Here is a 14,939-nt window from a genome sequence, read left to right on the forward strand (position 1 = left end):
TTTCAACAAAATTAATATGAACTAATTTGAACGTCAGCATAGATAAAAACAATGGAAAATAAAAAATTCAGTACAAGTCTAAGCCAAATAATTATCTAAATTCTCACAAAGAAAATATGTAATGAGCTAATAAGTCAAATTTAAAATTATCTATAATAACTAAGGCTTTTTTATTATTTAAAAAATCCTATTGAACTAGATAAAGTCTAATTATTTTGAAATTTTTATTTTTAATATATTTTTTTTATAAAAATGAATATAAAAATTCAATTGCAGCAATCTAGACCAAACAATGCCCAGTGAGTCAAAAAATAAAATTGAATTGATGCTAGATGGCGGATGATCATATATATATATATATATATATATATATATGTATGTAATCCTAAAGGTAGATTTTGTTATAAATATTAATAAAATATATCCAATTTGTAAATGAAAATTCTAATTAGACTAAACTATTTTTCATTTAAAATATCTTTCTTAATTTAAATAGTATTAGATAATTTATAGATTAATATTACAAAATTTGAATTAATTATACTGGAATTTAGAACTAGAATTTTGCCTATGCAAATAATATTTCAAATTCTATATTTAATGACCCAAAACACAATTTATTTAAAAATGATTATTGTTGCCGAAATTATTATGTTTAAGCATTGTTTTTCTTAAAGAGAGTTTGAATGCTAAATCATTATATGTCACAGGCTTGTATTTTATCCTACCTCTTATTGATGTGTTGTCCATTATGTTGCACGAATTCTTACACCCGAATTTATTTACACTCTAACATCTCTCACGGGACAATCTGAAGTAACTCTAATATCAACTTGTTACAATATCATTACTCTCTTCCCTATAAATTAACTTCATAAGTGATCGGTAGTCAGGTTTATAAGGTCTCAAGATTCCTTACTTGCCAAATATTGGATTATTGTTTCTCTTGATTTGGTTCAGGAGACTATTAGGAAGTGCTGCAACTGGGTTATGGAGGTGGTGCAAGTGAAAATACGATGGGTGTTGGGTCTTGAATGGGTGTCTTTGTGTGCTTTGTATTAAACGGTTTATATATTTTAATTTATAAATGAATAACAATAAAGATAAAAATAATTATAATGAAAATAATTATTTATTAAATTAATTTTTATTATAATATTTATTTAAAAAAATTTCAATGATTAATATTATTTACTCGAGAATATAAATGTAAATGATTAATTTTCATAAAAATTTTGTTATTCTCTTTGCTAGTTCTTTTCCTTTAATTAATATTCTTTATTTTTGTTTGTCAAGGGTTATTTAAGTTTTTTTCTTAACCTGCTTGATAGGTAAACAAGTTGCAATTTTTTTGAATTGATCAATGGTTGAAATAAAAACCTCTAAATCTAATAGCTCTTTTTCAATAGTCTTACACTAAGGTCAATTTTATTGAACTTACTACAGAATTTGCCATCTAGTGGTGAGTCTAGTTTGCTTCTCCATTACATTTTTTAAGCTTAAGTCCTTTAAGAGGTTGATAATTGTTTGTTACTCGCAGGTGATATTTAATCTCATGACACATATTAATATTAGATAGAGCGGCAAGACTGAAACTTTTGATCTAACCTATTTTGCATACATACATATATATAATATTGTGAAATTCTTTCGAAGTTCCACGTTAACCTATTCCAATTTTGATATATCCATTTGTTACTTCTTTCTTGTTTAAAAGCATTCCTAGGCCGTCTGGGTTAGAAGAGATATTTTGAGTTTTGAGTAAGATGCATTACACAGAACTGCTGCTTCAAGAGTTGTCACCATCATCTATGATAACTACTGATCGGTTGTCTTTCAGAACTTCGGTTAACAGCATGTTTTCTTCCATCAACATAACCACAATCGTATGAAATGAGGAAGAAACAATACAAAAGGATGATTAGAATTATTTCATTTGAAAGTGAACAGAGATTTCGAGGGAGAGAAATACCAAGAAAGATTGTATAGTTAAGAGACAAGTAAGTACTCAGACAACAGGGCAACACTTGCAACAGCAATCAAACAAAGCAAGGAAATAAAATCTGCCATTTTGAATGATGAGTCTGATAAGAAGTAAAGTTTATGAGCATTACTGTCACCCCTGAATCCCCTAACGATCATCGCCTGTAAAAGCAATATACTTAATTAGGCATTAAAAGTAGAAACATTTACCAGAGGCACTTTACCAAGCAAGTTCTGGCAAATTCTGATGAGACACCAAAATATATGTAGGTTGACTAGAATATGTTTCTCTTTTTCTTTTCTTTTCTTTTCTTTTTTTTTTTTTTTTGAAGGGGGAGGGGGATTAACTAGAATATGTTGGGACTGCATTAGAACCATATCCAAATACATGAAAACTGACTGTCAAAATGCATAGTCCAGTTGGATATAGTTCAGGATGGTTAAACATGACCTTAGTTTCTGTCATTGGCAGAGGTAATGCTAAATTTACATAACGACCAGATAAACAGCATACGCCATTATATTGACACACTTCATAAAAAATAATAATTGGAAATAACAATGTTAATTGGATAGAGAAATAACATGAAAAAGAGCTCAAGCTGGATATGGACCTCAGAGATTTGCTCAGCATGGCTAAAAATATTTTTGAAGATCCGCCGAATGTAGGAAGCAAAAACTGAAATTGAGAACCAAGGAAAAAATAAGCACTATAATGAAAACATTCAACCAAAAGCAGATAATATGGAATCAAATTCCCCCTCTGTCCCAATTTATTTGGCTATCACACTATATGATAGAAAAAATAGTTAGGCATGAAAATTTTTGAAAAAAATTTAAAACATAAAACTCCATTTATAAGTTTTGCTAAGATTAACATGTTGTACATTAAGTTTTAAAATTTTCAAAGCTGACAAAAAAAAAAATGGTTTACATAATGGACAAGCAAATTTGAATAAAGAAATGAGATCAATAAGAAATAAAGGATATTAACCTAGAATTACCTATACTAAGTTAATCAACAGCAAAAGATTAATCACATGCTTCTAACTTCTGGAATTTGTTGCACCTACCAGGTTCCATCATTTTTACCATTAACCATCCTAAAATTTTTCGTCACTTTTTCCTTCCAATTTTATCTTCAGAAGGAAAAAGCAGCAAGTTTATATCAAAATTTGCTAAAGATTTCCCCATTCATGAAGAGTCAGCTATGTAATTCTAAACCGTCATTGAATTCCTCAACATTTAAAATGCAGATCTGTGCAATCTGTAATTTATGGTGAAAGCCAGACATCATGGAAAAACATTTTTTTTACTTTTTACTGGCCATTACATTTAGTTTGTACTGCTAGTGCTGTAACAAACCCTCATCTTCACCTCCCCCCACCCCCACTCCCACCAAAAATAAAAAACAGAGACAGAGACAGAGAGACAGTTGCTTGTTAGCGTATATTCTTACTATCAATCGTCTCCATCACTGTCAACTGTTGCCAATTTATCCTACGAGATACAATCCCTAATGCAACATTTCGAACCTGTTAACACATGAAAGTTGACATGGTCAATCCTCCATCAAAACAAACACAAACATGGGGGGAAAAAATGAAGTTTTGTATTTATTAGAATGCGGAAGTAACCGGCATTATCTTTCTTACCTCATCAAACACTAGATTGATAAACCTCAATGAAAGCATGAGTGTAAGAACAATTTCAGCCACTGGGACACCTATTCGCCTCAAAGGGAGCATAAACCACTGCAAAGCAAATGCAAGTTGTTCTGGTGTCGTGGTTGCCAAGCAAAGGCTTGCACTTTGAAGGATCTTTCAAAAAATAGAGACCTATCTCAGAATGATAAAGACTCTATTTGCTTCTAAATGATATATTACAAAGCTAGTATGCAGAATATATACATATTTATGTACTTGTGTATGTATATCCAACATATATAGTTCTAAAAAGTAATATAACCTTTTTGTCACTTAAGTCGCAAAAACTCCATTTCAAAAAAGTAATTTTGAGTGTCTAAATATGTTGTCATTTAAAACTTGCATTATGAAAATTGTAAGGGATTCTTTTCATGATTGCCGTTCAATAAAAGGAAAAATGGAACTATGCGAGGGGGTAATAACCAACTTACAGTGAAGGTTAAACATGATGCTGTGCTAGCAACAGACAAGCCCTTCCTTGTCAACCGTAATGGTCCTAGCTTCATAATTAAATATGAATAGCCACTTAACGAAGCATGAAGTTCAGGCAACCCGGTGATTGAAGATGATGGGGTTCTCGACTGAACAAGTTGTGGTATACCATCAGTACCAAGCCCACACAGTATGAATAGAATTCCACAAAGTAGTGACACTCTTCCCAATTGATCCTACAAGGATTGCTGAATTAGTATGCAAGAGCCAGCAATGTAATCAACGCATACTATTTAAAAGGTAAATTTTACTATATGCATCTAGTATGGGAAGAATGATTTCCCTAGATCCCTGCAAGTTAAACTTCAAACACAACATGTGAAGGGTCAGAACACAAATTAACGTACACACAACAACCATGCAACAAAGGCAGCAACTAAAAGCCATTAGGGTCTGAAGGATGTCTTTAAACAATAGGCATAAGTTAAAACCAGTGTCTAGATCTCAGATCACAAAACCTTTGACAAGTCATCTTCTAAAGTATACCAACTTGAGCAAAGTAACACAACTTCCCCTGAGAAGCACAAATCACTTCTTTTTCCCCTCAACCATTTAAAACTTAACTTGATCAAATTCATTAAGGCAAAAGTTCAAACAAATGTACAAGAAAGTTGCATCAAGGAACTGAAAACTTTATCAAGATACACTGAGCTATAGCAGTTAATGAGTTTAAGAGCTTACCACCCACACATGTTTTGGGAGAACCAATACTGACAAAAGAGCAATATATGCTACCAATCCAAAACGAACTACTATTTGGGAACGTGCTGGTAAAACAACTAATGCCAATAGCCATACCTGCATAATCAATATTAGCATTTGAGTTATTGGGAAATAATGTCACCACAAAATATACAAGTACCCACTCAATGTTTGCCCAATGAAATGCACAAATAAAGCTTAGAGAAAGAAAACCTGTTGATAATTCACAATGATATCATGTTACAATGTTTCAGAACTTCAGCTGAACAATTGTCAAATTGCAACGACGAAAACCATTCAACAAATTCACAAATAAATTCTTCGTTGCAATCCATAACGAAACTAGTCATCTCAAAAAACAACTGAAACCATAAAAAAAAAAAAATCCCCAAAAGGAAAATCAAAATTAGCAAGTGGCCAACTACCCAAGAACCCAAATTGACCAATTTTATCAAAGTTCAATACGGAAAAAGAAAAAGAAAAAGAAATTCACAATTTCACAAAAAGAAAAAACTTTAAAAGATTGAAATTTTAATTATTACCAACTTGATTCTAGGGTCCACTGAGTGCAAAAAAGTGGTAGGTGAAGAAATGAACTGGCAAATGGGACTTGAAGTTGCAGTTGAAATCAATCTCAAAATTTTATCAGCTGCTAAACCTCCCGTGGGTAACCAGCTTACCCAGTTCCTTGATTTACCATTGTTACCATCAACTGAAGCTTTGACTTGGATGTTCCTCTTCTTTGCAGTTAAATTAAGATTGGGGGATTTATTGTAATGTGAAAGGAAGGGTTTACGGTTTGCGTGACTTTGAGGGAGAATTAAAATTTGACTGGGATTTGGGTGGCATAGGATTTTGAAATTAGGGTTTAAGAAATGGAAGGGGGATTTAACCGTTGGAATGCAGTTCATCAGATTGGGATTTTGAGGAGAGAGAACCTAAAGTATTTTCTTGTTAAGGTTGTTGGATTTGATGGCGGGAATTCGGCTTTGGATTTTGGATCTTATGTGGCCCAACAAAGGCTCATTGTCCAAAGAAAAGCATCCACACGACCAGCCCATCATTGTCCAAAAATGGGTTTTAGACCAAGCTTTCTTACTGACTCCAAGGAAAATGTTTACGGACCCAATAAATTTGGAGAAAATTTTAATAAATAAATAAATACATGTATTTATTATTAAATTAAATAGGTAGATACAGTTAAATTTTAATATCTTTGTAAGGATTAATTAAAATTAATTCATCAAACGTTTCTTATCCCAAATGAACACTTTGTAAGTTAATTAATATATCATTGATTGCATCATGTTGTTATAACAGCTATCAATTAATGTATTGGTTTGCTAAAAGTGAGTATTTTAATTTTGATATTATTGTATATGTCTTTGTTGGGTTAATTAATAGCAATTAAAATGGTTATTATATCAAACCAAATTAAAAGATCTGTTATTATTTTGTAAATTTAAAAGGTTGTTATTTTATAAATGTGTAAATTTAAAGTTCAAACTTCGTCGTGTGTAAATTTAATTTAACATTGATTTAATTAATCTTTTTATAATAAAAAATTATTTAATTGTAATTAAAATTTTTACTTACAATCGAAACCTCGTAACAAAACAAAAATAAATTAAAATCCTTCACTCATTACATATTAAATTAATTAAGATCAACACAATGTGGTAATTAATTGGAAGCCTGTAACATTTCACAAGAAAATGAAAGGAATTTAACATTATAATTTGCAGCACACCCTAAATGGAAAGTTCATTTAGTGGAATTCTCTTCATTATTTGGACATGTATGATGGTAAAACTCAAACTGGTCCAGCAGCTTGCATTCTCTTTGGGCCAACTTCTTCAGCCCCGGCATGGATAGCTCCGGTGCAAAACAACTGCGTAGCGCTCGCAATTATAGTCAAAACTTCCAAAGTCCGCTGCATTATAATTACAACAATTTTCAATGCTAATTACAATGATTTGGAATCAACTTTTGTTGAATATAATTCTGGTTTTCGTTTCATAAAGGCTTACCAAGTTGGCCTCTGTCCAGCCAATGTTGATCTCTTTACATGCCAATCTGCAGAACAGGGCTCGAACCCAAGGTTAAAAATCGAAAAAACAGTAAAAAAGAAAATGAAAGGGAAAGAGAAAAGGATTGGAGGTATTGACTAACCCCATGGCTAGCAGAGTGAGTGCCCAAGTGAGCAGGGATGAAGAAGCTGCAGCGTTTAAATTTGGTGCATCCCATTGAAGAACATTGGTGAGTCCTGTAACTGAGTTGGCAACGCCCACAACACCAGCGATGAGGGAGAAGACGATGAAGAAACCGGTGGCCATGTTTCCCATTGGAAAGAAAATGGGAAATATACGAGCTGGGATTGATAAAACAGATGCTGCAAGGTGCAATGCATTCCAACATATAAACATTTTTGAGTCAAAAACAAATTGTTTCAATGATGTTTTTAGAAGCAATTAGATTTACCTGTTTCATGAGTTCTTTCAATTGCATGATTTACTGCCCACCCAGCTATTAATGTTACAATGATATACAGCCCAAGATTGAGAAACAACAGAATCAATGCTGTCGGTTTCGATCCTCCAGAAGCCATGCCTTAATTTTTCGACTTGAGAACAAAGACAAATTAATTTTGAACTAGATCACGGTTCCTATTAAGCAGTTGAGCAAGAAAGGACTAATATATAAGCAAGGACTGGCTCTTTCTCTAACCAGGAAACTGACTCGTGCATAAAATATTGAAGCTTCTTAAATTCCAAGGAATTGCTTGTGTTCTTTGACCATATTGAGCTTGCCTCGAGAAAGGGAAAAGGAATCCCAGATATCCAATATAAGTCCCCCGAGGTGGGGCTAAAATTTGTTTACATTAAATCCCATAGGGCATAAGTTTAGCTGGAATAAACTTTTCCTGCCCAGCAAACAAAGAAAGAATAAAGTTTGCGGGAATTGTTCGTTATGTATGAGTCCTTTTTAATGTACTTCCCGTGAGCTGCAGTTTTGGTTTCTCTCCCCAACAGGCCTTTGTATGAAAGTTTGATAAAGCTTCCATCGCATTAAGCAACGTATATAGCTTAGCTATACCCTTTATTATAACTTAAATCGAACCTTAACATATACGCAGAATGACACCCCAGAAGTTTCCAGGACAAAGATTCTATTGGCTGCTGCGGAGATCATAGAAAAAACACAAAAGAGAGTAGAAGAATGATGCAAATTTTGAAGAAAGTGGGCGAATGCAAAGGACTCCCCCACAAGATCCATTAACCTAAGATAGTTTAATAAGAGCATTCTGATTTACAAGACATAATCCATTTGAGAACCCTTTGATGACAAGCTAGATCACAAGGCAATTACTCATTTGAGGACATTTATTTACAGGGATCTTCCCTAAAAGCCTAAAAGAAAAGTGCAAAAACATCCCTGTGAATGAGCTAACTATAACCAATTTGCTTGCTTCTTGAGTTGGATATATATCTCTCTTGGCAAATTGCCCTAGACCTTCAAAGCAATCTTCTGGGCAGCAAGTGCTTCAGCTTCAAGTGTTGGCTCATACAGTATTGTAGTTTCTGCCAACAATGATATCACAACATAGGGGTCCATGTTTGAAGCCGGGCGCCGATCTTCCAAGTAACCTAAAAACATAAACATGCAGAAAGACAAGCTAGGAGAGTATATGCAGCTGTATATTGAGATTTAAAAGGTTATCAGGCATGAAAATTCGGAAAACAAACAGATCTTCTCCTGTTCTGTAGTGTTATTGATGGCAGTACCTTTTCCATTCTTCTCAGTGTCACGGCCAACACGGATTGAGCAACCACGGTTAGCCACTCCCTGCAAATTGAAATTTAAGGGATGGACATCAAAACAGGAAAGTCCTGTTTTTCCATGTTTTCCATTACTAGGTATGGATATCATATGAACATACCCAAGAGAATGTGTCAATGCTGGCTGTTTCATGCTTTCCTGTCAATCTTCTCTCATTTCCTTCACCATAGGCACTAATATGCTCCTGGTGACGGAGTGATAGATTCAATATTGCTTTCTTTATAACTTCATAGCCTCCATCTTCCCTCATGCTCTTTGTACTGCATTAAAAATAGCTTGTTATTGTAATTGAATTGCTACTATATAATTTTTGTATAGAATGCATATCACTATACCAAAGTCAATATTAAAGATATTAAAAGTCTGGAATACCTGTAATTGGTGTGGCATCCAGCACCATTCCAGTCACCCTAGCAGCAGGAAGGACAAATAAGCATCCCCTCTTTATGGACTAATAGTAAGAACTTGAGTGTCACAAAACATAGACGTTACCTCTATAGGTTTAGGATCAAGTGAGAGAACAACACCAGCTTGTTCAGTGATTCTCTGTAAGAAGAGAGGAAAACATATATAACTTGTTGGATTTCAACTTGCAATCATGCTCCCCCACCAAGAAAGAAGATGAGCAAATAAAATGGAAACACTAATTAGCCACTTGTGATTAACTGACATTTAGACACCGGTGATCAATTTCAAAGCTTAATTACATGCTATCCCAACTATTGAATTATTGCAGTAACCTCCATCGAATCATTACCAAAATCATGTGGAGAAGATATACCTCTAGAATGTATCTTGAACACCAGATATGATCTCCAGCTTCAATACCAACACTTGGACCAACTTGATACTCCCACTGCATGCATAAAGTAATTTACAACATCAAATAGTGATAACTCATGAACAAACAAAAATGGTTTGCAACAGTACTTCATGTCATTAGCAGGATAAGAAGGCCTCGATGGCAGCAGACCTGGCCTGGCATAACCTCCCCATTGGTGCCACCAATGTTGATGCCGGCATATAAGCAAGCCTTGTAATGAGCATCGGAGATGTCACGCCCGAATGACTTGTCAGCTCCAGCTCCACAGTAATAAGGACCCTGAATTTTGCATAAAAGAATCATTCTGAATTTATTAGTGCGTGGACAATGGCAGAGTATATTATTACATCATGAATTTGAAGAGGTCTACAACTGCTTTACCGTTGCATAAAAATTGAGTCAGATTATTACCTGAGGACCAGGGTAGCCACCAACAGGCCAACCCAAAGGCCATTTCACATTTTGTTGAAGTAAGGTATACTCCTGCTCAATCCCAAACCTAATATAGAAAGGTACAATGGCATAAGAGCAACTCCATTTCTAACCTACATAAGAATTAGTGCTGCAAAACTCAAGTAGGTTCATCTTGTATGGACATTAAGAAACTTGACTTGAACTTTGGGAAATTACACAATAAGTATTAAGTGGAAATTGATGATGGCAGTAACAGTAATAATGCAATATGAATGCCTGCCGAGACAGAATAAAAGCAAACCAAAAGATTACAAACTAAGTCTCAAATAATCCAAAATTAAATGAAAGAATGAGATGGTTGAAACAATGTAATACGAACCATGGTACTTTATCTACCACCTTCTTGTTACTGAAAATCTCAGCAGCTCTGTGGCGCTTGTTTGTGGGAATGGGCTCACCAGCCGGTGTGTATGCATCACAAATTACCTTTGGGAAATACATAAGAAAATATTAAGCACAATGCAAACTACTTACAAAAGTCTCGATGGAAGCAATAATTAGAAACTTTTATACATGCCTATGACAATACTTACCAAGATATTGTTGCCTCCCCGGAAAGGGTCCTTAAAAATTGCTTGGGGGCTGAATAAAATGTTTAGTCAACATGGTGTTCCGAAATTAATTAACAAGCAATTAAGAAAATTTTTAATATTCCTCGCAGAACATCTTACTATAAAATAACTTCACTATCTTCACCAGGTGCTTGCCCAGTGCTTGATCCATCATAGTTCCACTTGGGAAGTTCGGAGGGATGTTCAACTGGCTTTGCTATTGTCTGCCAATTGTAAGAGGCCCAATGAAACGTAAGAAAAACTTAACATTGCATTGAAAGTTACAGAATTTCATTTCTATTATTTTTCTTACCTTGGACTTGCTACGAAGATCAATTCCACTGCCTCCTATCCTGTTTCAATTGGGAAACAGCCCTGATTCAGGTATGCTCACAAGGAAAAATTGCCAAAGTGCCACCATTAATCTAATATTTGAACATTCGCTTCTAATGCTTATCGAATTACTTTACCATCCCATGTTAATATTCCAAATTAAGACAAAAGAATTTTCTTTAAAAAAAATCTTATCTGAAACATAGAAACATATATCAGAAACAAGTTGTACCAGATATATTCAGCAATGATCTTGTCAGTGTATGGAGTGATGTCCATGTTTAGCAGCTTCTCTAGCCTGTTGACAGTACTGTTCTCAGACTGCAAGGCAAACACTCTAAATTTGCCACAGCTTTTAGCTGCTCCTTGCTTGTTCTGTTTCAATACCAGAGAATTCCACATTTTTGTTGCAATGGGACTTCCATAGGTTGAGGTCTTCGGCAGTCTCATCTGCCATTGAGTTGAGGGTGCCAGAATCTGTGCCATTTTCCTCTTCTCCCAACTAGGAAATCAAAACAAGTATTAACAAACAACTTAAACCATTGAGCATAAAAAAAAAAAAACACTTAAACCTCAACATATTAAAAAAATGTTAGTCTATCATACATTTCTGTTGTGATAGAAGTTGAACAGATCCATCAGAAAACTTTCAAATTGAAGGACAGGGACTATAGTTTATTAATGAAAAGACATTAATAGATCAAGTCTAACAGCAATGCGCAGATTCAAAGTTCAAATGCAGATCATGCAACAAGGAGAGACCTTACTCTCACCATTATAAGGCCTATGATTAGATCGAATTGTAAGATTTAAATGACACCTAACTTTCCACCAAGAATGGTATGTTTTAAAGTCTGTACAAAATCACAAAGGGAATGGATTTTTGTTAAGTACAAAATCACAGGGAAAAGAAAAAAAAAGCAGTAATATTTTTGTGAGACTTCATTGGCTTATCAACTACTCATAGTTAATGACTCGTTGGGACATGTCAAAAAGGTGCTCTTTCTTCAAAGAGCAAAAGGTTCACACGGGAAACACATTACTCTTATTGGGTAAAGAGAGACAGGGAAAGTAAGTGAGATCTGCAAGACAGATTTACGTGCATAACTGAAGATATACACCGTAATCCGATTTTGGTAAATACTGCTACTAAGTACTTAACATGGTGTGACCAATTAACTATATTTGGAATGCACTGCAATTATTGGAATCTCTCAATCATACCTTATGTCATTCATCGGTGTATTAGACTCTGGTTAGTTCATGATCATTTTGTCAGAAAGGCTGTTACTTTTTTGCCTAATGTCAAGCACGACATTTTTAAGCCATCACAGCTCAAAGCTTTCTTACTTTCTGTCCCCCAAAGAAAAATGACACTAAAGAAACTTGACAATCAGATGCACAGAGAACTAACCTGGGAACTGCCTGAAAATGGCCTGACCAGGAACGGGAAAGTGTGTCTTACAGGAATTGGCTGTAGAAGGAGAAGGAAAGAGAGAAAAGAGGGAGAGTGAAGACCACGTAGACTTCTTTTATGGTGGAAAAAAAGGTCTTATAAGAGTTTGATAGAGAAGAGGGTTCTTGGCTTTTCCAAACGAGATAGGGGTATGCTTTGAGTGGAGGAAATTATATTTTGGTCTCTTTAGTGACACCAAGAGAAGCTTGGACTATACTTAAAATTTTCAGATAAGGCAGTCTCTCTCTCTCTCTCTCTCTCTCTGCCTCACTATCAAGTCTCAACCTCAACTTCCATGGCAAACCTGATAGATGAATTATTCTAGTATTCTTAAATTCCACTTTCAGACAACAATAATTGTGATGATTCCAATGTTCATTCAAGGCTTTGATACTCGTCTCATCTGCCTCTTAGAAATCTTAGAACAAGAAAAACAGGGTCATATTATACAGTTTCTGGCTTTGGAATTGGAGCTACCAAGTGCTTTGCATTCTAGCCAAGTGGTCATCTTATCATCTACATACTTTGTTGGTGGGTGGAGTCTTCTCCCATGGGTCCTCGGTTTCCTACCTCTTGCCCCATCTGTCTATGCACCATAGCTTTATTCTCTAATTGCAATAACTGAAAAGAAAAAAAAAATGTATATGCATAGCAGAAAAAATTTGAAATCAAATCTTCTTAATATTAGAAACAAACTAAATATCCTAATTTATATGAATACCCGTAACCATTCATATGTTGACACGAAATGTTCTTGAATGTGCCTGGCAGGAAGGAGGATCAATTTAGAGTTGGCATGATATTTGACAATGAGCATTTGTTTAATTTGTTCCACAAGGCTCTGAGGATGAATTGTTTGTTGATAAAAGAGAGTAAGTGGCATTGCATTTGCACTTTTGGGACCATTAGGTAAGGCTGTGCATATGGAGATGCACATGTCGAAGTTCCCCTGTCTTAACCCTTTAAAATCTTTAGATCTAGTGGCTCAGGACCTGGCACAATGGAGGGCAGCGGGGGGTTCTGATTTTACAGAAAACTCCAAAGCTGTCTAATGAAACTAAAGCCAATGATCTAGTGCCCAAGGATTTGTTCTTTGTTTAATCCAATAGTTGAGTTTCATGATTAAGAAAAAAAGGATTCTTGTAACATGATTTTATTTTATTATTGGGACATAATTGGATCAACAACAAAACAAGTTTTCCATTTCTCTTCCGATGCATTTAGATCAACCAAAGCAAGATGGGTTTGAATCTGAATCTTAACCATTCCCCACTCTCTCTCTCTCTCTCTTAATTAATTTATTAATTAAGCTGGTTCACTACAAAAGGATAGGGTTAATTTCTCAATATATGTAAATCATTAAATCGTAATCATGATTCATATTGTAATAAAATTTACCCTTATATTTTTAATATTTAAAGGTATGTGTACAACGGGTTAACGCAAGAGTTAAAACCAAGTTTGACGTGCAGAGGCCAGAGAGAAATAACTATAAACCAAATGATTTTTTATTAAGCATGTTTGATAATAGAGTATTGCAAAAGTAAATTAAGTAAAGAAAGAAATGGAACATAACCAATGTGAATATTGGAAATAAAAAATGTAATAATGTTTTATAAAAATCCTTTAATTATTTAAAAAATGTAAATAAATTTTTATTTTTTATTACATTTAAATAAGTTTATATATTTTTATTTTAATCAAATAAAATTTTATAACAATGATTGTTTAACTATCATTAGTCAAAATGATACATATTATTTTATGTTCACTTGATATTTATATGACGTGAATGGTGAAAACCATCTAATATAACATGTTAAAATGACATATCAGCATCATATAGTGTTTTAACTATCAACAATTAATCAATAATTAATTAAAATTTTTATTTAATTCAAGATAAAAAAATTAAGGTGAACATTATAAAATAATAAAAGTATATTTAAAATTTTTAAATAATTTAAAAAATTTAAAATATTAAGTCGAAATGTATTTTAAATTAAGCGAATTTTAGTATAAATTTGATTTAATCATATAAAAAGAGGATGATTTTTGATGGAGACATCATACTAAATATCCAGATAGGATCAACGATAATGGAGATATGTTTCCGGGATTTAGAAATCGCTAACTATTTCTTAAACTTGAAGAAACTGTTCTCTGTACGGATAAGTTACTTGAAGAAAAGTTTTACATGATAAACAATAATGAGACTTAGCATTTACTAGAAGAGTGCCGGCGTCAATCATTTTTAATAATAAATAAAACTATAAGATATAGTGAAAGCGTCGTACCTCCGACGAAATGATATATTAAACACAAAACTTTTAGCACTGTTTAATTATTTAATGATAAATGTATACCTCGTATTTAAAAAGTTGAATTTAATTTTTTTAATTAAAAAATGATGTTTAAAAATAATTTAATTATTTAATGACAAACGCATATTTCATATTTAAAAAGTCGAATTTATTTATTTTTCTAATTAAAAAAACAAATTTAAAAATAGCATCCATTGAAGACAAATTGCGATGGTGATATTTAAGATAATAATTTGAGTTTGCCAGTTCAAGCAC

At 33.6% G+C, this 14,939-nt stretch overlaps 3 protein-coding genes across 4 annotated transcripts; all 3 read right to left on the bottom strand.

The window, feature by feature from the left end:
* Nucleotides 1-1,903: 1,903 nt before the first annotated feature.
* Nucleotides 1,904-5,859, bottom strand: ABCI12 (cobalt ion transmembrane transporter). 2 transcript variants are annotated; one of them, XM_007034499.3, is made up of 7 exons: nt 5,426-5,858; nt 4,863-4,979; nt 4,121-4,357; nt 3,639-3,803; nt 3,443-3,518; nt 2,598-2,662; nt 1,904-2,145 (listed from the first exon to the last, which is right to left on the bottom strand). In XM_007034499.3, exons 1-7 carry the CDS (start codon nt 5,792-5,794, stop codon nt 1,990-1,992), a joined length of 1,185 nt encoding a protein of 394 aa, XP_007034561.3. In that variant the 5' UTR covers nt 5,795-5,858; the 3' UTR covers nt 1,904-1,989. The 2 variants fall into 2 exon arrangements, with proteins under 2 accessions (XP_007034561.3, XP_007034563.3); XM_007034501.3 differs by lacking the exon at nt 3,443-3,518 and having other exon boundaries at nt 5,426-5,859.
* A 649-nt stretch (nt 5,860-6,508) lies between these two features.
* LOC18602865 (AWPM-19-like family protein) lies at nt 6,509-7,691 on the bottom strand. Its single transcript, XM_007034503.3, has 4 exons — nt 7,365-7,691; nt 7,056-7,275; nt 6,914-6,959; nt 6,509-6,816 (listed from the first exon to the last, which is right to left on the bottom strand). Exons 1-4 carry the CDS (start codon nt 7,489-7,491, stop codon nt 6,697-6,699), a joined length of 513 nt encoding a protein of 170 aa, XP_007034565.3. The 5' UTR covers nt 7,492-7,691; the 3' UTR covers nt 6,509-6,696.
* Nucleotides 7,692-8,112: 421 nt separating this feature from the next.
* Nucleotides 8,113-12,492, bottom strand: GS2 (glutamine synthetase 2). The gene is made up of 14 exons (XM_018119523.2): nt 12,319-12,492; nt 11,137-11,406; nt 10,885-10,924; nt 10,692-10,795; nt 10,554-10,602; nt 10,340-10,446; nt 9,958-10,045; nt 9,697-9,825; nt 9,505-9,579; nt 9,216-9,269; nt 9,096-9,133; nt 8,824-8,983; nt 8,669-8,729; nt 8,113-8,530 (listed from the first exon to the last, which is right to left on the bottom strand). Exons 2-14 carry the CDS (start codon nt 11,388-11,390, stop codon nt 8,391-8,393), a joined length of 1,299 nt encoding a protein of 432 aa, XP_017975012.2. The 5' UTR covers nt 11,391-11,406; nt 12,319-12,492; the 3' UTR covers nt 8,113-8,390.
* Nucleotides 12,493-14,939: the final 2,447 nt, after the last annotated feature.

The sequence above is a fragment of the Theobroma cacao genome, chromosome 4 (assembly GCF_053813885.1).
Source record: "Theobroma cacao isolate CCN51 chromosome 4, ASM5381388v1, whole genome shotgun sequence".
Taxonomy (NCBI): domain Eukaryota; kingdom Viridiplantae; phylum Streptophyta; class Magnoliopsida; order Malvales; family Malvaceae; genus Theobroma; species Theobroma cacao.